Source organism: Sinocyclocheilus grahami, unplaced genomic scaffold, assembly GCF_001515645.1.
Source record: "Sinocyclocheilus grahami isolate Dianchi unplaced genomic scaffold, SAMN03320097.WGS_v1.1 scaffold1744.1, whole genome shotgun sequence".
In the NCBI taxonomy this organism is placed as follows: domain Eukaryota; kingdom Metazoa; phylum Chordata; class Actinopteri; order Cypriniformes; family Cyprinidae; genus Sinocyclocheilus; species Sinocyclocheilus grahami.
The window spans coordinates 259,317-280,853 of record NW_015506923.1 but is presented as its reverse complement, the minus strand read 5'-3'; the positions used below and the strand labels follow the sequence as shown (position 1 = coordinate 280,853).

Below are 21,537 nucleotides of genomic sequence, written 5' to 3'. Positions count from 1 at the left end.
TATATATATATATATATATATTAGTGCTGTCAATCGATTTAAAAAAACCTAAATTGCTAATTTTTTCTGAAATTAATTGTGATTAATCGTGATTAATCCCACCTAACATTAAAGTTTTTAAATATACTGTTATATTGCAATAATTTCACATTCAATCTTCAAAATAATGTACAAACAACATAAAGACAGTATATTTCTTTAATGGCATCTTTTTTATGACTGAAGGCCAGTATCACTGATACCGATACTACTGATGTCTCTATAAAATTCGTTTTTTTCCCCCTAATATTTAACCATTGACTATAGCCATTCAACATTACAGTATAATTGAGAGCTATCGATTTGAACATTTATTAGACTTAAAAAAAAATACTTCTAATTTAAGTGAACTTAAAACAATCTTCACATAACCCCTTTGTAATCAATATTATTTACCTGTGCCCTTCATCAGAATTATACAGAAATTGAAGTTATCAAACTCTAAACTCTAAATTAAATAGAGATAAATCCTTAAAGCTATAAAAGTTATCAATTTCCTCTTTTTTTTCTTTGATGAACAGACATAACAGCAGCTGGTTATTAGGTTGTTTTGGCTGCTATTTCTTTAAGAGGTGTCGCTGCTGAACGTGACGTGGATCTGACATGCATTATTTTCTGACTCACTTCAGGTCTTAAAGTCTCAATAATGAACTGACGCATTTAATTGGGTGTGTTAGATGAGGGAGACAGTGCTGGGCTGCTCCAGGACAGTTTTGAAACCCATTTCAGAGTTCTTACATGTGACTCATCTATAATATATTACAAGCATGCACAGTTTTTAGGCAGCTTTAATCGCCTTTTTGGTAACTTCATGACTTAACTGACCACAACATTGCATGCACGTAGTTTCATTCGCGCTTTGATATGAAAAGATACAGGCTACAGCGCGCGCCGACGCCTTTGTGAGTGCAATAGGTTGTTTGCAATCACGTGATTCTGATGACGCGCGAAATGCAGCTGGAGGGCAGGAAGTGAGTTTTCTCCATAGAAATCACTAGCAGAAACTCAAAATGCCAGTGTTCTGCATTGTTTATGGATGCTCAAATCGGACAAACCGAGAAACCACAAGGAGCTTTTATCGTGTACAAAAGTGTGTTGCTCATAAGGGGGGAAAATTCAAGAATTTGAATGAAAAACGCTTAACTGCTGCCCATCCCCCACAATACACAACATGACAGCAGCAGTAAGTATGGGGACATATGACATACAAACCATGTTCCAATTTGGCAAAAGACACACTTAACTTCTGCCCATCCCCCACAATACACAACATGACAGCAGCAGTAAGTATGGGGACATACGACACACAAACCATGGTCCAATTTGGCAAGAGACACACTTAACTTCTGCACATCCCCCACAACACACAACATGACAGCAGCAGTAAGTATGGGGACATACGACACACAAACCATGGTCCAATTTGGCAAGAGACACAATTAACTTCTGCCCATCCCCCACAATACACAACATGGCACCAGCAGTAGGTATGGGGACATACGACACACAAACCATGGTCCAATTTGGCAAGAGACACACTTAACTTCTGCCCATCCCCCACAATACACAACATGACAGCAGCCGTAAGTATGGGGACATACGACACACAAACCATGGTCCAATTTGGCAAGAGACACACTTAACTTCTGCCCATCCCCCACAATACACAACATGACAGCAGCCGTAAGTATGGGGACATACGACACACAAACCATGGTCCAATTTGGCAAGAGACACACTTAACTTCTGCCCATCCCCCACAATACACAACATGGCACCAGCAGTAAGTATGGGGACATACGACACACAAACCATGTTCCAATTTGGCAAGAGACACACTTAACTTTTGGTGAAAAAAACGTGCCAAAAGTGTAAGCGCGGAAAAATGGAAGTCAGAAGCATGCAGATCATATTTATTTTGCGTTAGCATGAAGCTGCAGTTTCACAATACATGAATTACACTTACGAGTAAGAGTAAAATGCTGCAAATATTTTTTTCTTGCGCTTGAAACACGATTTACACCTTTACAAAAGCTTCTCTTGCGTATGCAAATGTAAATTACGCTTACAGTCTTATGTACACTTCCACAACTCTTACCCTGCGTATGCAAATCTTTTTGACGCATTCTACCTTCATAATGAGGCTGAGGAGCGGCGGCAGTGATAAGGAACTCACACAGGCTGGGAGAACTCTGGAGGCTCGTCGTTGACATTGGCCATACGAAGACGCACGGTGGCCGTGCCGGTGCGGGGCACCTCGCCCTTATCCACCGCCATCACTACGAATTCATACAGGTGGTTGGGCCTCTCGTAATCCAGAGGGCCTGCCGGGAATATGGTGCCATGGGCTGAAATTATGAAATCTTGACTAAGCGTGTAGTATGTGATCTCTGCATTCTGCTCCGAATCGCAATCGCTGGCTGATACTGCAAAAGAGAGAGAAATACAGGAGGTGGGTGTTGAAACAAAGAAGTTGCACTACCAAGAAATGCAGCATCAGCTAATAGGATCAATCTTTATTTGAGTTTCCCTGTGTAAATAGCTTGGGCATATGCACTTGTCAAATGAATGACTAGAATGATTATACATGACTGGCAATCAAAAGATCCCAAGCTGTGAGTCTTATTGCATCTGACAACTACAGTAAAATGCAATGGCGTTCAATAAGGTGTGAGCCTGTTTCAAATGAACTTCAGAATACAGCACTGCATACACAGTAGCTGCTTTGCACATCAACTCAACTAGTGTCGACATAAAGGGGTAAATATTTCTCGAGCTGAGGTCCAGTTTCCCTGATTCTGCACTTTAGAAAACCAACAATTTCTGCTGAATTGTAAAGTACACATTTTCAGTAGTATATTATGAACAACATGAACAGAATGGATCAATTGCATACAAGATTGTATCTGTTAATATACAGTATGTTATACACTACTGTAAATGCAGTTATTTAAAAACGTTGCCTAATTTGATACATGTTGTCCAAATTTGACTGAAAATCCAACAGTAAGCTATCTGCCTATAGTGGCATCTGATTTTATAAATGAAAATAACATTTGTGACCTGTGCTGGCAAAATGAGTCACAATGAGCACATTTTCAAAAAATGTGTTATTTTTAATTTCACATTCTTCATTAAAAGACCAACAAAATGATGTATGCTTTGTTGGAATTGGACAAAAAATGACTGAGCTAAGTTGACAGTTTCAGCAAACGTAATTACGAGAAAAATCAAGATAAAGTTTTCTGAAGGTTCCAAAGCAAAATCACCTAGCAACACTGTTTATTTTCCTCCACTTCTTTTCTTAATAACAATTACTATATTAATAATCACAATACAGCTATTTTTATGTTATCTTTGTTATTATATATAAGAACTAGGGCTGCACGATAAATCGCATGCGATATTTAACGTGCATCTTATCAGTAAAGCCGGGTCTGTAATCAGCGGTAAATCTCCATCATGTGCGTGCTTTCACATTGAGCAGAATTAACTACACAGAGCCGTTGTTCACTGACGAGCTGCGCAAAACCACGTTCATATTCGCGCGATTTTTTGCGCAGCTCTTCAGTGAACAACGGCTATGTGTAGTTAATGCTGCTCAATGTGAAAGCCCACAGGTGATGGAGAACATATGCAAAAAAAAGCAGTAGAACAAATATAAGAAAGAAACAAATAATGCATTACCTTTTCCATTTTACATCTAAACAAAAACATTCCAGTAAGAAAAACAAATAATCAAATGTAAAAATCACTTCAGTGTGTTCATTACAAATAAATTGATTATTAAAACTATAAAAGCAGTTTAATCAAGAGCAGCAAGTGATTCCCTCTTTTATTGTTAGATTAACATTAATGAGACCGACGGCCTTTATTAAGATGTAGTGTAATGCACGGATCTAATATAATGTTACATCAGATGTTTCCCCCAACAGTTCCACAAACGTTCACTTAAGAGATAGCAGATTATGGTTGCGTGCAAACTGAAATACTGTAATTCTGTGTATGTGTGTATATTTATAGGGATCGGGCGCAGTCAGAAGTAGGGATGGGCGATATGGGCTTAAAAATATATCACGGTAATTTCTGATATTTATTGTGATAATGATATCAATGACGATAATTTAGGGAATCCTGTTTCTTTAGAAAAGTATTATCTTTCCTATTTTTACCCAAAATAGGGTGTTGTGAGCATTACTGAGTACATGTAATGATAAACGACTGTTTAATTCATACTGGAAGCAGGTGGGCGCCCTTGCGCAGAAACTCCACATATGCATAGTAGAAGTAATGCTCCAGGAAAAAGTATCCAGTGATTGCTGTAGCTGAATAAAATGCAGATAAAGAAATTTTAACTGAGGAAACCTGAAGACAATAAACATGCGATTGCACAAAATTTATGGTATCTGTGTTCTTCAAGCAATCTCGGGTATTTTTTATAAGGATAAAGTATATTTATAATGCAATGCTAATCGACATACCCTTTATCACTGTATATAATGCTATAAAATAGTATGATTTCGGCCTTATTCTGTGATCCGAAACCACGTCTGATCTCAAAAATAAGTTATTTCAAATACTCGACTATGTTATGAAGTTAATATGGAGAAAAAGCATGTCAATAAATTTAAATATCTTTGTTGGACAACAGGTTTGTAAACGACTCATACATGTGTAAAACTGCATCGCACACGTGCTACTGTAGTACATTTACTCAAAGCTCAGACCGATTTTTGTCGCACTGTACTTGTCAACAACTAGACTTTATCGTTATTATCACGGGAAGATGAATTCTTATTGTGTGGAGAATTTTTACCAGTATATCGCAAACGATAATATATCGCACATCCCTAGTCGGAAGCATCTTTCATGCGGGCGCTTCGGATGACATTCAGCACGAGAAGCAAGTGGAGAAAAGATACTCCCCTCAGACAACGTACAAATACCCATAATTTTAGATGCTTAATTACTATTTGGAGCATTTGGATCACTAGATGCGGGCTTAATGAACTCATTTTTGTGAAAACCTCCAATTCGACTAAAATCGACATTTTTCACTTTTTTTTGCATGTAGCATTCTGACTCATTTTGCCAGCATCGGTCACATTTTAGTTTACGAGAGAGTGTAAAATTAAACATTTAACCACATTACATATATTTAATCATGTTTCAGCATTTAACAATATAAAAACTGCCCTAGCTGTGGAAAACTTGAGCTCCTAAACTAATATTACAGTACAAGTTCACTACTGTAATAAGTATTTTATATCTTCCAATATGTTAATTGGCCAGTGATCTTTTAAAGGCACTTTCACTGATGGCTTACATTATTGACCCTCTAGTTCTCTTACAGTTTCTTCAATTAAGTTTGTGTAATTCTAGAAGTGTGACAGACTTTGCAGAGATCCCAACTGCACCATGTGAGACTGTGTCCTCCAGATCACACTTAACAAGTCCTTGTGGCAGATCCCGAATCCCCCTCCACCCCACTCACTTCCATCTACTGCGGCAAATTCCAACATTGGAGAATAATAGTAAGATAAAGACAATAAATTAAATAGGATAAGTCCATATTGATACATCGGCTGAGTCCAAATCTTCTGCTGTACCTACAGTTGAAGTGGACCCTCAGCAATAAAATCCAGCAAACCCCATTCATTACGAAAATGACTGTTCTCCCAGATGTTTAAATTATAAACTGTCCATCTCATTCATTATGAATGTTTGATAAGTAGCCACATGTTACAAATTATTCTTGAAAAGTAGGCTCTCTTCTGTTCTTCTAGGCTTAACTTGAGCAAGCAGGATATTTTGTGCTCGGTGGAGATAATTGTTATGAAGCCCACACAGACGGGTGTGCAGATGCTAGTTGGCTTGCACCTGCTAATCAGCACATCTGCTGTACACCTCGCTGCATCACCTTTCCCATTCTGCCAGGAGCCTCAGTGTTAAGCTGTCAAAATGTCTGCCAAGACCTGTTATTCTCCAGGACCAGCAGTGCTTTTTTTTAATCACGGTAACTTTCCAGTGTTTGTTTGTTTTGTTCTCTTTTGTTTGCCGTTGTGTCTGCATAGGCAGTCGGTCTGTCCTCTGCAGTTGTTGTTTTGTCCATCACTTTATTTCTGTGGTGCTTTGATAGCAGCTGTGGTTGTCTAAAATTTAATGAGAATATGAAAGCTCTTCTTATCATGGCTGAGGGCATGTGTTTTCCATTCTGTGTGTTACAAGTGCACTCGCAGGAGTTAGTACATAGACTCCAGATTCAATGTGCAATTTAGATACATGAAAGGGCACATCAGGGGAGAAGTGCTTCAAAGGTGGTGTTAAACAGAATGATAGAGGAAGAAGAGAGCATCTTATCACCTTGTTGTCTTGGTCTTTGTGAGAAATAGACTTTCTAAGGGCATACGAGTCTCATGGCAAAGTCTCACAGTCTCACAGGTCGACTACAGCCTGCTCATGGACTGTCTGATGCATAACGCATACCGCATGCAAAACTAGAAAACAATTTTTGGAAATAACTAATCTGATTGGCTGATCTTACACACAATTTTTGGGAAATAAAAGTGCACACCAGGATAATATATTTAGAATGAATATGACTGTTATACAACCCATTGAAAGTCAATAGCGTTGTGGATTTACATGTTTGAGCTGCAGGAGCAGTAAATGAACACCAGTAAACTGAAGTGCTAAATAACCCAAGCATAAACAGTACCATTCTAAAGTTTTTTCTTCTCTCTCTCTCTCTCTCTCATGTATTCGATCAAAAATACAGTAAAAAAGCAATACTGTTAAATAATATTACAATTTAAAGGGATGCTATTATGCTTTTTAACGTTTTCAACTTTATTTAGTCTGTAATGTTGCTGTTTGACCATGATAAAGATCTGCAAAGTTACAAAGATCAAAGTCCACTTCAAAAGGAGATATTTTATTTAACAGAAATCACTTTTCAAAAACTACAACGAAAGACTCGTTTGGACTACAACATGTTTTCCGGGATTTGTGATATCACAAATATCGACGAATGGGTTGAGACCTGGTTGAGCTGCACTAGAGAAGGCAACGAGTGTTATCACTATGTCGGAGACGCGCTAGCTTTCCCAAGGCAGACAAACTTAAAGTGTTTGCAATCATCCAGGTTTAAATTGCGCTCAAATTGATTTGATTTTGACACAATATTTACACTGAAGCTGGCAGGCAGCTATGGTAAGGGGCATGACATTTCCCGACCAGGCGCCGAGCGTTGCCAACCACAGCACACACTGGCCCAGCTAACCAATCCCAGCACATTTCGTATTTCAGAAGGCGGGCCTTCATTTGATACAGGAACTATTTGAGCCGTTCATGCCAGACTGGGGAGGGAGGTGTTGTAATAATGTAAAATATGTGAAAAATATTGTGTTTTTCGAACAACCTAGTATGAGAGCCTGTTCTAGTACAGCCCCAAAACAAAATCAAGACTTTGTAAAAGAGCATAACAGGACCCCTTTAAGCATTTTCTATATTATTTCAAAATGTAATTTATTCCTGTGAGAGCAAAGCTGAATTTTACTCCAGTCTTCAGTGTCACATGATCCTTCTGAAATCATTAAAATATGCTGATTTAGCTCTCAGGAAACATTTCTTAACAACTTTGAAAATTGTTGTATACAGTGGCGGATGAAGAATTAAATTTTTGGGCGGGCCTGGGCAAAAGTGAGCGGGCACAAGGCTAACTAACGGACGGAGTCCAGTAGCGCAAATCCGCGGCCCCCAACCGCGAACTCAAGAGCGGGTGGGGAGGCTGGTTACGTCGCAATATTGTAAATATTTGTTTGGAACAGTAAGGCGAGCCAATGGATATCACACAAGCAACATGAAAACTTTGCGCAAGAGTTATGTAGTGAACCTTTTAATCTCAGTCGATTCACTAGAAAGTGAAAGTAAAAACTGACGCTGCATTAACTCTGCATATTCTCTCAGAGACGACGAGAGACACATCTACTTGATATGCTGATAACGGTATATAAATATTTTAATTTACTCCCTTAATATTTCTCTTGTGGCCCGAACATAGGCTAGTGGAAAAAAATTATTAATTAATAAATAAAAAAAGTAAATAAAGAGAGAAGAAACATATTTTGTGTTAAACAGGTTGTTGTTTTTTTCTTTTTTTAAAAGTCGGTGTTTGAAATAAAGCTTTTTCATTGATGATTGCGGTGTTCATTTTAATTATAGGCCTATAATTCATTGTATAATAAACCTGTTTTGAAAGACCTTTTTAAAAAACATTTTCAGTGAGGAGTAAGCTAGCCTAATCTTTATTATCCTCGCAGCGCGTCAGTTATGCAGTGATGCATTATGAAATTAATTAATTTATTAATTAGTGCGGGGCAAATTAATTGTAATATTAATTTAATAACAAAAGTAACCTAATAATAAAAGGCATAATAGGCTAATAAGAAGAATGTAACAGGCCTATGTTAATTGAAAATGCCAAATTAGATATAACTAAAGTGTATAAAATAATTTTATTCAGAAATATCATGTTTGTGATTTTTTTTAAATTTGTTAATTCATTATTGAAATTAATAGGCCTACAAATTAGGAAACAGGTGCAGTTAATCACCGGCGTCAGTCACAAAAATTATTTAAAAAAAAAAAAATAATAATTAGGCTAATCTTCGTAAGGACGACTGCCAACAGCTGGTCTTAAATTCTTTAGACACCGCACACCAAACGACTTTGAAGGGCTCTCTCCCTCATCAGTGCGAGTTTTTAAAAGTCTTTTTTTACAGAATTATGCATTGCAGCTGTTTTTCTAACATTTTCTAACACACAGCTGCAAATTACAGTCCAACTGAATGGGTGAACATGCACAAATTCACAGGCGCGACATGCCCGAAACAGCCTGGATAACACCTAATAGCCTAACACAGCTGTCAATCAAACTCATCAAGAATTATGCAAAAACACATTTTATTTATTTTAGTTATTTCCGATGTTATAATAGTTCTCTAATTGTGTTAAAATAGATTAATACAAAAAAATAACAATAATTATTTAACAAATATTATATTTGTATAATAAACTGGGGGGGTGGCTTTCATCAGAGTGGGTGGGCCTGTGCCCATCATGCACGTATGCTGCCTACACCCCTGGTTGTATCATTTCCTTTTTTTTGTGGAAACCATTTTGCATGGGATTTTTTCCATTTTTCAGGATTATTTGATGAATAGTAAGTTCAAAAGACAGCATTTATTTGAAACATAACTTTTGTAAAATTATAAATGTATTAACTTTAACTTTTAATTAATTTAATGCATCCTTGCTCAATTAAATGGTAACACTTTAGTATAGAGACCAGTTCTCACTATAAACAAGTTGCTTATTAGCATGCATATTATTAACCTTTTGGCTGTTTATTAGTACTTAAGCACATATTCTGCATGATCATATTCTACATCCCTAATCCTACCCAATACCTAAACTCTACCTAAACAAACTATCAATAAGCAGCAAATTAGGAGTTTATTGAGGTAAAAGTCATGCAACATAATATTACAGCATCTGCACATAATGACATAAGTGTGAAACAAAGTCACATTGTTAGTATACTCCTTTTGTAACAGCAACTAAAACCTTCTTGACTAAAACATTAGCAATAGAAAACGAATTACAGTATTGGGTAACACTTTAGAATAGGGAGCACTATTCACTATTACCTAGTTTCTTATTAGCATGCACATCGCTAGCACATTGACTGTTTATTAGTACTTATAATGCATTTAATTCATGACCATATTCTTGATCCCTTAACCCTACCCAATACCTAAACATAACTACAACAACTACCTTACAAACTGTCAAATAGCAGCAAATTAGGTGTTTATTAAGGACCAACTCCTAGTTAATAGTGAATATGTGTTCACTAATCTATTGTATTACAACAAAATTATAATTTTGCATGAACCTGATATTCACAAGATTGTATGTACGTAAGTATGCATTAGGGCTGTGCAAAAAAATTGAATGCGATTTGCATGCGCATCTCGTCAGTAAAGCCGCTTCTGTGATTAGTAGTAAATCTAAAAAAACTGACAAGCTACGCAAAATCGGGTTCAAAATCGGCAATGAATCGCCTGCAATTTTGAAAGCGATTTTGCGTAGCTTGTCAGTGATCTACGGCTCTGTGTAGTAAATGCCTCTCCATCTGAAAGCACATGCTGGAGATTTACTACTAATCACAGAAGCGGCTTACTGACGAGATGCGCATGAAAATCGCATTAGATTTTTTGCACAGCCCTAGTATGCATGCATGTTTAAATTAACATATCAGATATTTGAATATTTGGTTTCAAATGGTATTTGCTTCTACAAAAAAATAAAAGCATGACTAAAACTATGGCTAAAATGAATTGCATAAAAATAAACACTGGGTCTTTCTACTACTGTATGTAATGGCTATGGTGCATTGATGTGCAGGTCCACAGCCTTACCCTGCAGAAGTGACGTTGCGGTCGTGACTGTCTCAGGGACACCGTCTTTGCTATAAATGGACTGCTGGAACTCTGGAACACAGTCATTCTCATCCATGATGATCACTCTCACCTGTGAGAAACACAGAAGAAGCCAGAAGACACAAAAATAGAATGGTGAGTACTGTTAAGGGATCAAATGGGCAGATCATAATATCTTGATTTGTGAATTATTATCAGGGAATACTGTAAGTTAGCACATCACTATGACTGCCCCAAGTGTTTCTTAGAGTCTGAGAAGCTGCTGCCGTTTCAAAAACACCTTGCCAAATAAGTTCTTTTAACAAGCATTAAAGGCCATATCCTATCACTCCTTATAACCATCATCCAGTTTTATCTTGGCCCTTTCCCACTGCAAAATTATTTGGTGTCAAGCAGTTATGTTCTTACATAACCAAGCATCTGTGCCTGAAAATTCAGTAGTGAAGTAGCAAATCTCAACACAAAAGGACAAACGTCCTCCAGTATCACATGGGCATGTTATGGTTCTTTCCGATTTGTTCCAAAAGCATCAGGGAAGCTGAAAGAGGCACCTAATGCCTCCCATAAGACTGAATTAAGCAATCTTATGAAAGTTGCTGTCTGGAGGAGGGAAAAACACTGTGTGAGTGCTTTTGCCCTGACACTGTTGCTCAAGCTTCCTGGCAGTTGCTAAGTGACTTTAATAACCTACTCACTTCAATTTCAGAAACTGGAAAGATTAAAATAGACAGGCAGAGTCGGAAATGGTCAAAATTGTGACTACAGTTCAGAGTCTACAATGTTACTCATATTTCTAGCACTAACAGAGACCATAATCCAAAATCACAAGAAATAAAATACCTTCATATAAGGCTAAATCAAAAGAAGAGCTACAAGACAGGAAGATCCCTGAGGGAAAGTTTTGTGATCTCAGTAACTGTTCAGAGTCTGGTTTTATTTAAGTTTTACTCTCAGTGGTTATTCTGTTGATAGTAAAACCAATGATAACCAAAGATATTATATCAAAAGAGATTTGATATGACTGATACAGTCTGGGAGTACAAATATGATTCAATTTAGTGCAATCTGTCCAGCAGCTTGTGATTACTGGATAAGGGTTAAATACAGTACCATTCAAAATTATTATTATTATTGTTATTAAATTAAGTAACTTATTAATTTCTTATTTTTTACTTATTTATAACACACAAAATGAACAACCATAATAATACGATATATAATAGAAAACATTAAAAATTGCATTTTAAATTAACTAAAATAAATGTTAAATAATTGATTACATTAAAATTGCAATTGCATTTAAATTGTAATAATATTTCACAATATTATCGTTTTTAGAGTTTTTTATCAAACAAACGCCATAAGACACTTCTTTCAAAAACATATTTTTATAGCAGATCATAAATAGAAAATATATATCCAATGCAGAAATTTCCATGGCTTTTTCAGGCTTGGAAGACATTACAAATATCGCTGATGTTTTCAGATTGTCCATGATTGTGCGAAACCTAACAACTGTGACTGAATGGGCCATAATTATTGACTCTAAAGCCTGTTCATTTTGCACATGGTTAATTATGTCATTTTAAACCGTGTTTGTTTTGTTTGTTGTAACTGGTGCTTTAGCACAGGTGTTCGGGGTCTCCAGAAACTTATGTGAGAAGAGTTATAGAGTGATTTCAGGGTGACAGATGGGCTGTGGTGTGGCTGTATGCAGAGTATGCAACAGGCAAATTGCTCTCTGGACCACATCTCACGGGACTCTTCAAGTCAAAAGGGTCTGTCAGTCTTTTAGTGTATTTTTTTGTCTGTATGCCCTCTTGCTCCCCATCTGCAGTTAGTCACACAGTGGCTGCATTGTTTTGTGACATTTCCCCAACTAATAGCTTGGATCTTGGCTGGCCTGCCTCAGGCCAGGACAGATGTATGGATCACTGAGCAGCCAGATCAAGTCATGATGAGGCGAGACTACATCCTCCAGGGGAATGTTACTGTAAAAGGAATGAACGGGACTGCTAGGCATCTCTTTGATTTCAGCTAAATTGTTGCCTTTACATTTCCCAACCCAAATTTTGGGACCAAAATTTTAATGGAAAGCATAAATAACATGAATATGATCAACAGTCTACCTTAATTAAAATAGAAGTGAAGTTTATATATAATATTAAAATTGAAATGAGCGCACATTTAACACACAGATCTTAAACACAGTAACAAACAGTGACCAAAAATAACAAACAGTGGTTTGGGGAAAAAAGCACAGCAACATAAATAATGCCAGCAAGTGATAAAACAATAAGATTATAACACACTAACCTCATAATTTATTCATCCTGCAATGCTGGAAGCTTGCAAATCACAATGCAATATGAAACTGTTTGTTCAGACAACTGTGTTTGTGACAAAATTGAGGGGAATTTTGTTGGTCTAACATGCGTTTTTACAGGGATTCATAGTAATTAATTTTATCCTAGTAGCTGTGATCCCTTATTAAAAACAAAACAAACTGTCTGTCTATATATATATATATACTGGTATCGGTATTGGGCCCGTTACTGAGCTCCTGTACTCGTACTCGTTAAAATGCCCCGATACCAAACGCCGATACCACACAGCATGTGATAAGTGCAATATTCAGACAAAGAAACACCGACATTAGACAGCAGAATGGAGTTATTAGAGATTAAAGATGTCTACGAAGTATATGTATGCAATGAATATAAAACATTCAGTATTAATGCCTGTATAGCTGATTTGCGCCAGCTGGAAAGCAAAGCACTCTGAGTGGATTGAGCGCGCGGTGGCGCAGATGCGCGAGCTTGTCGAGTGAATATCCCTTTCTCACAGACATCACTGGAAAGTTTGTAGTTTGGTCGGATATGTCAAAAAGAAGCAAGTAAAACAATGCACAAGTTACTTAATGGTAGGGAAAGAGAGAGAGCGCGCACTTCTGTTGTGTGATCTTTGATGTTCGCTCACTTAGCACGCATCATTTGCATTAAAACTAAATCGTAAATATAAGACAATTTATAGGGGCATTCACAATAAATGTCATTTATTTTTACCCTTAAGCATACACGACTTTCTGGCTAAAGTGAAACTAACAGCCTGTGTGAAATGCGCTAGGCTGTACTGTACTTGTCCCTCTCATTCTGCACCAGTACAAATACGTGTGCGCGTTGCGCTTGTTTTGCTTCATGAGTGTTTCTGCATTATATGAGTGGCTTTGCAAAATAAATCGCTGCACGTTTCAGATGAAAAAAAACGCGACTTCTATTTCTGAAAAGATCACAGTTAGGAGATTTATAACGAGTGGTTCCCTGCATTATTACAGCAAAGCGCGTGATTACAGTACTAAGCCGCTGCAATGGAGCAGCTCTAATGCTATTAAATTAAAGATGATGTAGGCTACCATAGAGAGAGAAAAAAATGAACAGTGAAAGTAACAAAAACTTGTAAAATACATTTTAATGGGCATAATTAAGTGTGAAAATAACAGAAGGATATACAGACAAACCAAAAATTATTCAGAGACCAGATATCATTTTTTATATTTTTTTTACTAGTAGGTGTAGGACACTATAGTTCATTTATGTAATTTATCATTTAATTAATTATAATAATTTATGCATTTAGCAGACGCTTTTATCCAAAGTGACTTACAGTGCATTCAGGCTATACATTTTTTACCAGTATGTGTATTATGTATTAAGTGAGGATAGCAAAATAAACTAAACTGTGATATGTTATACCCCAAAATTCTTCATACAGTGGACTACCAGTAAAATTGATACAAATGTGGGACCACAAATTATTCAGGAAAAAATTGAAGTTCAGGTTTGCATGATGGTTGACAGCATGCCCAGGAGACTACAGGCTGTCACTAAGGCTAAGGGTCACCTGACAAAGTATTGATAGTTGTGTAAATATTGACAGCTGTATAAATAATTTTTGGTTTATTGTAATCCATTAGGCTACATACCTTTCACGCAAAGTTATCTGACATTATCAAGCTGAATTTGTTCTGACACAGTGTAACTTGCACAATTGGTGGCTGACTAAATACTTTTTTTCCCCACTGTATATATATACATATATATATATACAGTATATATCAAACCACATAGTTTTTGCATTAAAAATGTATGTGAATGGACAGCCAAAATCATACAAGTCCTTGAAATCATGCAAGTATTTGTCTGTGGATGTGTGAATGACATGAATCACTTACCATCAAACAATCACTTATGATGAAAAATTATAACAGTTGTTACTGCAGATATCGTCAGTCACCTTTTTCCACTACACGTTTATTTAACTGCTATATCTATTACATTTCTATTGAAGTCAAATTCCCTCGAAAAATACATAATACTGAAGATTATTTTCAGCAGTCTTCTTGCCAGTCATTATACTGTAATATTCATGTTTTTTTTCCCCATAAACTACCTAATGAATACATTTCCACTACTATACTTTTCATTAAGAGCAAAAACTTCTTATATATCACTCATTAGATCTTACTCTGGAAGCAAGGATAGTCTTGTGAACCAAGAGATAATGAACCATTTTCTAGCCAAACTCTGAACACAATCTGTAAAGCTGTATAAAAATGTTGATGTTTTAGAAATACAGAAATTAAAATTCTAAAAAAACTACAAAAATATATATTATGTATCAAATATGTAAGCACTAAAGCTACAAAATAAATCAATCATTAGCATATGAGAGCACTCACCTCGGCAGCACTGCTGAGACTGTCCTGATTCTCACTGGCCCGCACCAGCAGCAGGTAACGGTGCTGGTCACTCTCATAGTCTATAGTACGGGTCAGGCTGATCTCCCCTGTCTCTGGCTGCATGTTGAAAAGACTGCTGGGATTGATGAGCAGGCTGTAAGATACTGGCTGTTTTTGGAAGGACACTGCTGGAGTGACAAGGAAGCTAAATAAGAAAAGACAAAAAGAGAGACAACCTGGTTGACGATAACTGATTATTGTGTAATCAATTATGATTATTGACTCTAATTGATTATGGTGTTCTACAAATGAAAAAAACATAAAAGAAAAGAAGAATGGGTTAAATAAAACGATAAGTGCACCAATGGCGTCTCAGCTAAACTGTTAAAGGGATAGTTCACCCAAAAATGAAAATTCTGTCATTAATTACTCACCCTCATGTCGTTCCAAACTTGTAAGACCTTCGTTCATCTTCGGAACACAAATTAAGATATTTTTGATTAAATCAGAGAGCTCTCTGACCCTCCCATAGACAGCAACGCAACTGTAATGTTCCCAGGTCCAGAAACGTAGCAAGGACATCGGCAAAACAGTCCATGTGACATCAGTGGTGCAACTTCAATTTTGCGAAGCTACGAGAATACTTTTTGTGCGGAAAGAAAACAAAAACAACATAATTTATTCAACAATTCTTCACCCCCGAGTTACATCTTCCGCCATTTTGGAGAGTTCCCTAAGTACGAAATCAGCGTTGTTTACGTTCAGGGGGAAAGTGCGCGCATGAACGTAATCTGCGTAATTAGCGTTGTTTATGCTTAGGGGAAAGCGTGCGCATGCATTGTGATACTCTCTAAAATGGCGGAAGACGGTAACTCTGGGGAAAAGAATTGTTGAATAAAGTAATTATTTTAGTTTTCTTTATGCACAAAAAGTATTCTCGTAGCATCACAAAATTGAAGTTGAGCCATTGATGTCACATGGACGGTGTTACCGATGTCCTTACTACGTTTCTGGACCTGGGAACATTACAGTTGCGTTGCAGTCACATCAGAAAAGCCTTTATTTTTTTAAAATAAAAATGAAGGAAATAATCAAAGTTGAAAAAGTATCGGGTAGGGGTAGGGGTAGGGTTAGGGTAGGTGTAGGGAGGGCTTTTGTCCCAATAAGGTGGCATCCATTTAATAATTTGAATTAAAATTAAAATTTACACTCAATAAGTTATTATTGCATACTGTTTTATAATGTATTACAATGCTGAGGTGCAGATAATTGCCACTATTGGCAATAAGTAATTAGCAGAATATGCTGCTATTTTAATATAGTATAAATAGCTATTTGCACTTAGTGTAATTAGCATATCACAAAACAAATACTGCTATTTTCACTTAGTGTAAATAGCATCTATCACTAAGAAAATATGCTACGCCTTGTGTCCCCTTCAAATATTGCTCTTGAGAAATGTTATGTTTATTGTCCCCCCCTACTGTTAGACAAAATTTGCGCCCCTGCATGCAGCTGTGCACCCATTGTGGTGGCACAAAAACACTGGTGACAAGTGGAGGTAATCGGGTAAAATCGATGGAATAAGAGAAAAAAATTATTGTTATGACTTTGCCTTATATCATTTTTATATAATACTGTCATCAAAGACGCCATTTGAAGCTAAACGCAGACGTTTAAATGGACAAACTATGGATGAAACCTGCTATGATTACCCTACTTGTAAAGCATACATTTGATTTAAACAATAGATCTACATAATATTTACATAGTGGACATATTGTATTACCCCTACAGTTAAAGCATGAAATACTATTTAAACCTATAACATTTTACATGACATTTACCTATTTTATCTCACAATTCTGACTTTATTTCTTGCAAATGCAAGTTTATATCTCCTAGTTCAGACTTTATAACTTGATTCAACTCAACAATTGCGAGTTTGTCCATTCTGAGGGAAAAAAGCCATAAGTGTGTGATATAAACTCATGATTCTGAGGGGAAAAGAGAGAATGACGAGTTGATTTTTCTTACCAGAACTGTGAGCTATAATCTCGGAATTGCACAAAAAAAGTCAAAAGAATTTTGACATATAAACTCAAAATTACCTTTTTTATTCTTTTATTCCATGGCTTCTGTATAGACTGCTACGTTATAGTGATGTCCGGTTCGCGAACGAATCGTTCTTTTGAACCGGTTCACCAAATGAGAAATAAACCAATATCTCAGAGTATTCGTTACTACTGTAACTCCAACAGCACTGAAACATGCTGAACCAAAAACCGTTTCTTTTGAGATGGTCCTCACTGCAGAACACAAGATACAGGGGGCGAGGTTAGATCCAGATCCAACTCCTCCCACCTTACATATACCTAAACCTACCCGTCTCCACCCCCTGATCCCTAAACCCACCCATCTCCACCCCTAAATCACCCCCTAGATATGGATCCAACACTGCCCCCTGGATCTTTGTTCTGTAGTGAGGGGCTACTGTTTCTTTTGGACACGTTCGAGAACCGTTTCTTTCGGACACGTTTGATATACTGAGAACCGATGAGCTGGAGATACTGAGATACTGAGTGAAACTAAAACTGATGCTGTGCTGATATTATGAGCGCGAGTGAACCAAGGACTTGAATGAGGGGGGCGAATTTGACCGAATTAAGTTTATTTAACAGATAAAACTTACTGGAAAGTGCAGATGCAACTATTAAACAACATTTTAACATGATGAACATGCAACAACTGTTCAGTCAAAACATGTAATTGAATATTACTATTTACTATTGTGTATGCACGTTATATTATAAGCTTTATGAGCTGGATTTCTGTACGGTTAAGGTTCTGTTACGGTTTCTGTAAAAAGTTGATGAAGACTTCACTTTCTTCATATCTGACATCCGCGTTTACGCATCAGTGCCAGTATTGGGTGCTTTTGCAAAACGTAAATGTAAGAAACTTATCCAAGATAATGATGACGATGGTTATTACTATTTATCTTAAGTTATGATTACAAATTACTTTATTTGAATGTGTTTGAATGTATTTTCATTTGCCGGGATGATAGAATTGACATCATTACGTGATGACGTAAAAGAACCGGTGAACCGTTTTTTTTTAACCGGTTCATTGAAACGAACTGTCTTTACTATTGTGTATGCACGTTATATTATAAGCTTTATGAGCTGGATTTCTGTACGGTTAAGGTTCTGTTACGGTTTCTGTAAAAAGTTGATGAAGACTTCACTTTCTTCATATCTGACATCCGCGTTTACGCATCAGTGCCAGTATTGGGTGCTTTTGCAAAACTTAAATGTAAGAAACTTATCCAAGATAATGATGACGATGGTTATTACTATTTATCTTACGTTATGATTACAAATTACTTTATTTGAATGTGTTTGAATGTATTTTCATTTGCCGGGATGATAGAATTGACATCATTACGTGATGACGTAAAAGAACCGGTGAACCGTTTTTTTTTAACCGGTTCATTGAAACGAACTGTCCGAAAGAACCGGTTCATGGAAAAAACCGGACTTCCCATCACTACTACGTTAAAACTGGCATTTTATGCCACCAGATAGGCTCTGCCCACAAAAAAACGTCATCACTGTTTGCCAAACACTGAAATTGGTCTATGGCAAAAGCAGATAACTCCAACAGTCGTTTACTGGCAAAAGCAGATAACTCCACATTTCATGTTTCAGAGTTAAACAAAAACACTCGTTTATTCTTTGTAATCTCCTCAGCTGACAATGTAGATGTCTGACAAACGTTGTTGTTGTGATCATAGACTGTATGATTGTGATTACACGCAATACAGGGAGCAGCTTTTCCCTCACCATTGTAACGCGCTGCTTTTGCAAGGTTCCGTGAAAAAGTTTCAGCTTTAATTTTCCTTTTACACCCCGAAGAAGATATCACGGCTTCATCAAGTTTGTTGAAAATTATCCATCCTCGATCACTTTTAGTCATCTTTGACAACACTCCTCTCAGTTAGCGCGTTTTTTCAAAGTGACTAGCAGGCTTGTCACCTGACCTGAATACAGCGCGCTGATTCGCTAAAATTGACTTATCGGCTTCTGTTCAAAAACAACAATGGCACTTGTCGGCTTCTGCTGTAAAAGGTGAACTCGCTGTGCCTTGAAAGTGGACAAAACCGGCTGTTTTGACAAAACATGTTTAGGGTTCAGATTGTGCTATATGTGGAGAATAATGCACGGCACTCAGTTATTTTTTTTTATAGTGGCGTTTATCGTTTATGTGTATCATTTGAATGATACACAACTTTGGGATAAGATCAGGTATCAGAATATAAGTTTCTTCTTCTTCTTCTTATGTAACTAACCAAAGCCTATAGCCTAATATTTTATATGAAAATAACTGAACATTTTATGAGATTTTCTCAAAAACAAAAACAGTCTGTTAAATAATATCATTCATGTATGGGAGCTTTTCACTTCATAATTTGCCATTTTTCAGTTTTTTGATACATTCAGAAACTAGAAAATAAAGGCAAAATTTTGATAATCATGCAGTCAAGATTGACATTAATGTATTTTGGTAATCCCAAAGAAGCTTAACGGCAGACAGGCAGACGAACAAAGGTAAATGTGAATTATTTTCAGGTATTGTGGTTATTACAACTCCATTTCCATTGGCAGAGGTTGCGTGTTGGCTTGGTCTATCTCTGCTGTCTGGCAGAGACCAGAACATTTAAGGATAAGATTAACGTCACCCCACTTTGGTGCCATGAGCAATATACTTATCCTAACATTAACCGTATTTTTGTATAGCTATGGATGAAGCCAACCACATTCAGTAAGATCTGACTGTCGGTGCCAAGTCTAAGTTTAATAAAAGCAACAATATGGCGGAATCACAGGTGTGTATAAGGAAAATAATACACCGCAGCATGCAACGCATATTTAATGACATGCAGCTGCCATAAATGGATCTAGTAGGCACTTATTCCACATGGATTTAGGATAATTTGCTACAAGGCAAAGCCTGATTTAATACATCTGTGTAGGGCACAACTAATCATTCTTCCCTGTAGCAGCATCATGCAAGTCATTTCTCAGTGACTCATCTAATATCAAAGGGCTAAACTATTAACACTGACTGCACAAAGACAAAGTAATAAAGGGTCCATTTGTCATCTATATGTGGGAGCAAATGAAAATAAACACACAATAAACTACAAAAAAAGAGAGGCTTTTATTGTATACATTACTTGGTGTAATGCATGGTTAACCTCTCACGGCTGTCTATACGAGCAGAACAAAGTTATGATGTTCATGCATCTTTAATGCATATCACAGTACCCTGACATAGTCAAAGATCATTATTTCATGAATTTTGCATCAAGTAGTACACGATGACTCACACAAGCTACGCTCCAGCGAGAAGCAGAGGGCGCACGGATGGCTGTAAATGCAGCATGATCCTGTTTCTATCTGTTACCCTGATGGATAAGCGGTGTTCTCACGCCATGGGAGATGCATTTAGGGCGTGCTAGAATTACACTATGGAAATAAGAGTTGCGTAATTTACAAGATTGGGTGTGTGTTTATGTGAGTGTGTTTTGGATTTACTCACGGTTGGCCTTCTGGTGTATTTTCTGGTATGGAAATTGTATAAGACACGTTGGTGAATTGAGGAGCTCTAGGGCCAGCGATGATGGACACTACAGCGGGAGGATTGCGGCTGCCCTGCCGATCAGCAGCCACCACTGTGAGCTGGTATTCTCGGTCTCTCTGCAGGGGGAGGCCTGTCGTCCGCACATAACCGTTCTTCCTGTCCACCTCAAATCTCCCGTCACCTCCTGTCGTATAACAAAACTTTTCATTCTCATGCAAAATCACACACACATTTTATGATGGTGACACTTTGCAGTAAGGTTCAATTGGTTCAAATTTGTTAATGCATTAGGTATCATTCAACTTGTATGAATGAATATTAATGTATTATGAGCAAATATAGATGAACAATGAAAAACAATACATTTGCAAATAAATACTTGCCTTAATTAATAAATGCAATAAAATGAATGTTGTTCATTGTTAGTAGATGCATTAAATAATGTTAACAAATTGAGCCTTATAGTAAAGTGCTACCATTAAATGAATAATATGAAAGTATTATTATTATAGAACTAACAATAGCAGACACAGAAAGACAGATAGATAGATGATAGACAGACATACAGACAGACAGACAGACAGATAGATAGATGATAGACAGACA

At 36.9% G+C, this 21,537-nt stretch overlaps 1 protein-coding gene across 1 annotated transcript in view; it reads right to left on the bottom strand.

Annotated features, from left to right (window-relative positions):
• Positions 1-2,136: 2,136 nt before the first annotated feature.
• The window catches only part of LOC107572394 (protocadherin Fat 2-like), a 161,539-nt gene continuing 142,138 nt past the window's right edge, over positions 2,137-21,537 (bottom strand). Inside the window, exons 3-6 of the mRNA XM_016258831.1 lie at positions 20,890-21,115; positions 15,283-15,487; positions 10,524-10,635; positions 2,137-2,465 (exon numbers count right to left, since the gene is read on the bottom strand). Coding sequence (XP_016114317.1) covers positions 2,212-2,465; positions 10,524-10,635; positions 15,283-15,487; positions 20,890-21,115 — 797 coding nt within the window. The 3' untranslated portion in view covers positions 2,137-2,211. The remainder of the gene's footprint in view (positions 2,466-10,523; positions 10,636-15,282; positions 15,488-20,889; positions 21,116-21,537) is intronic.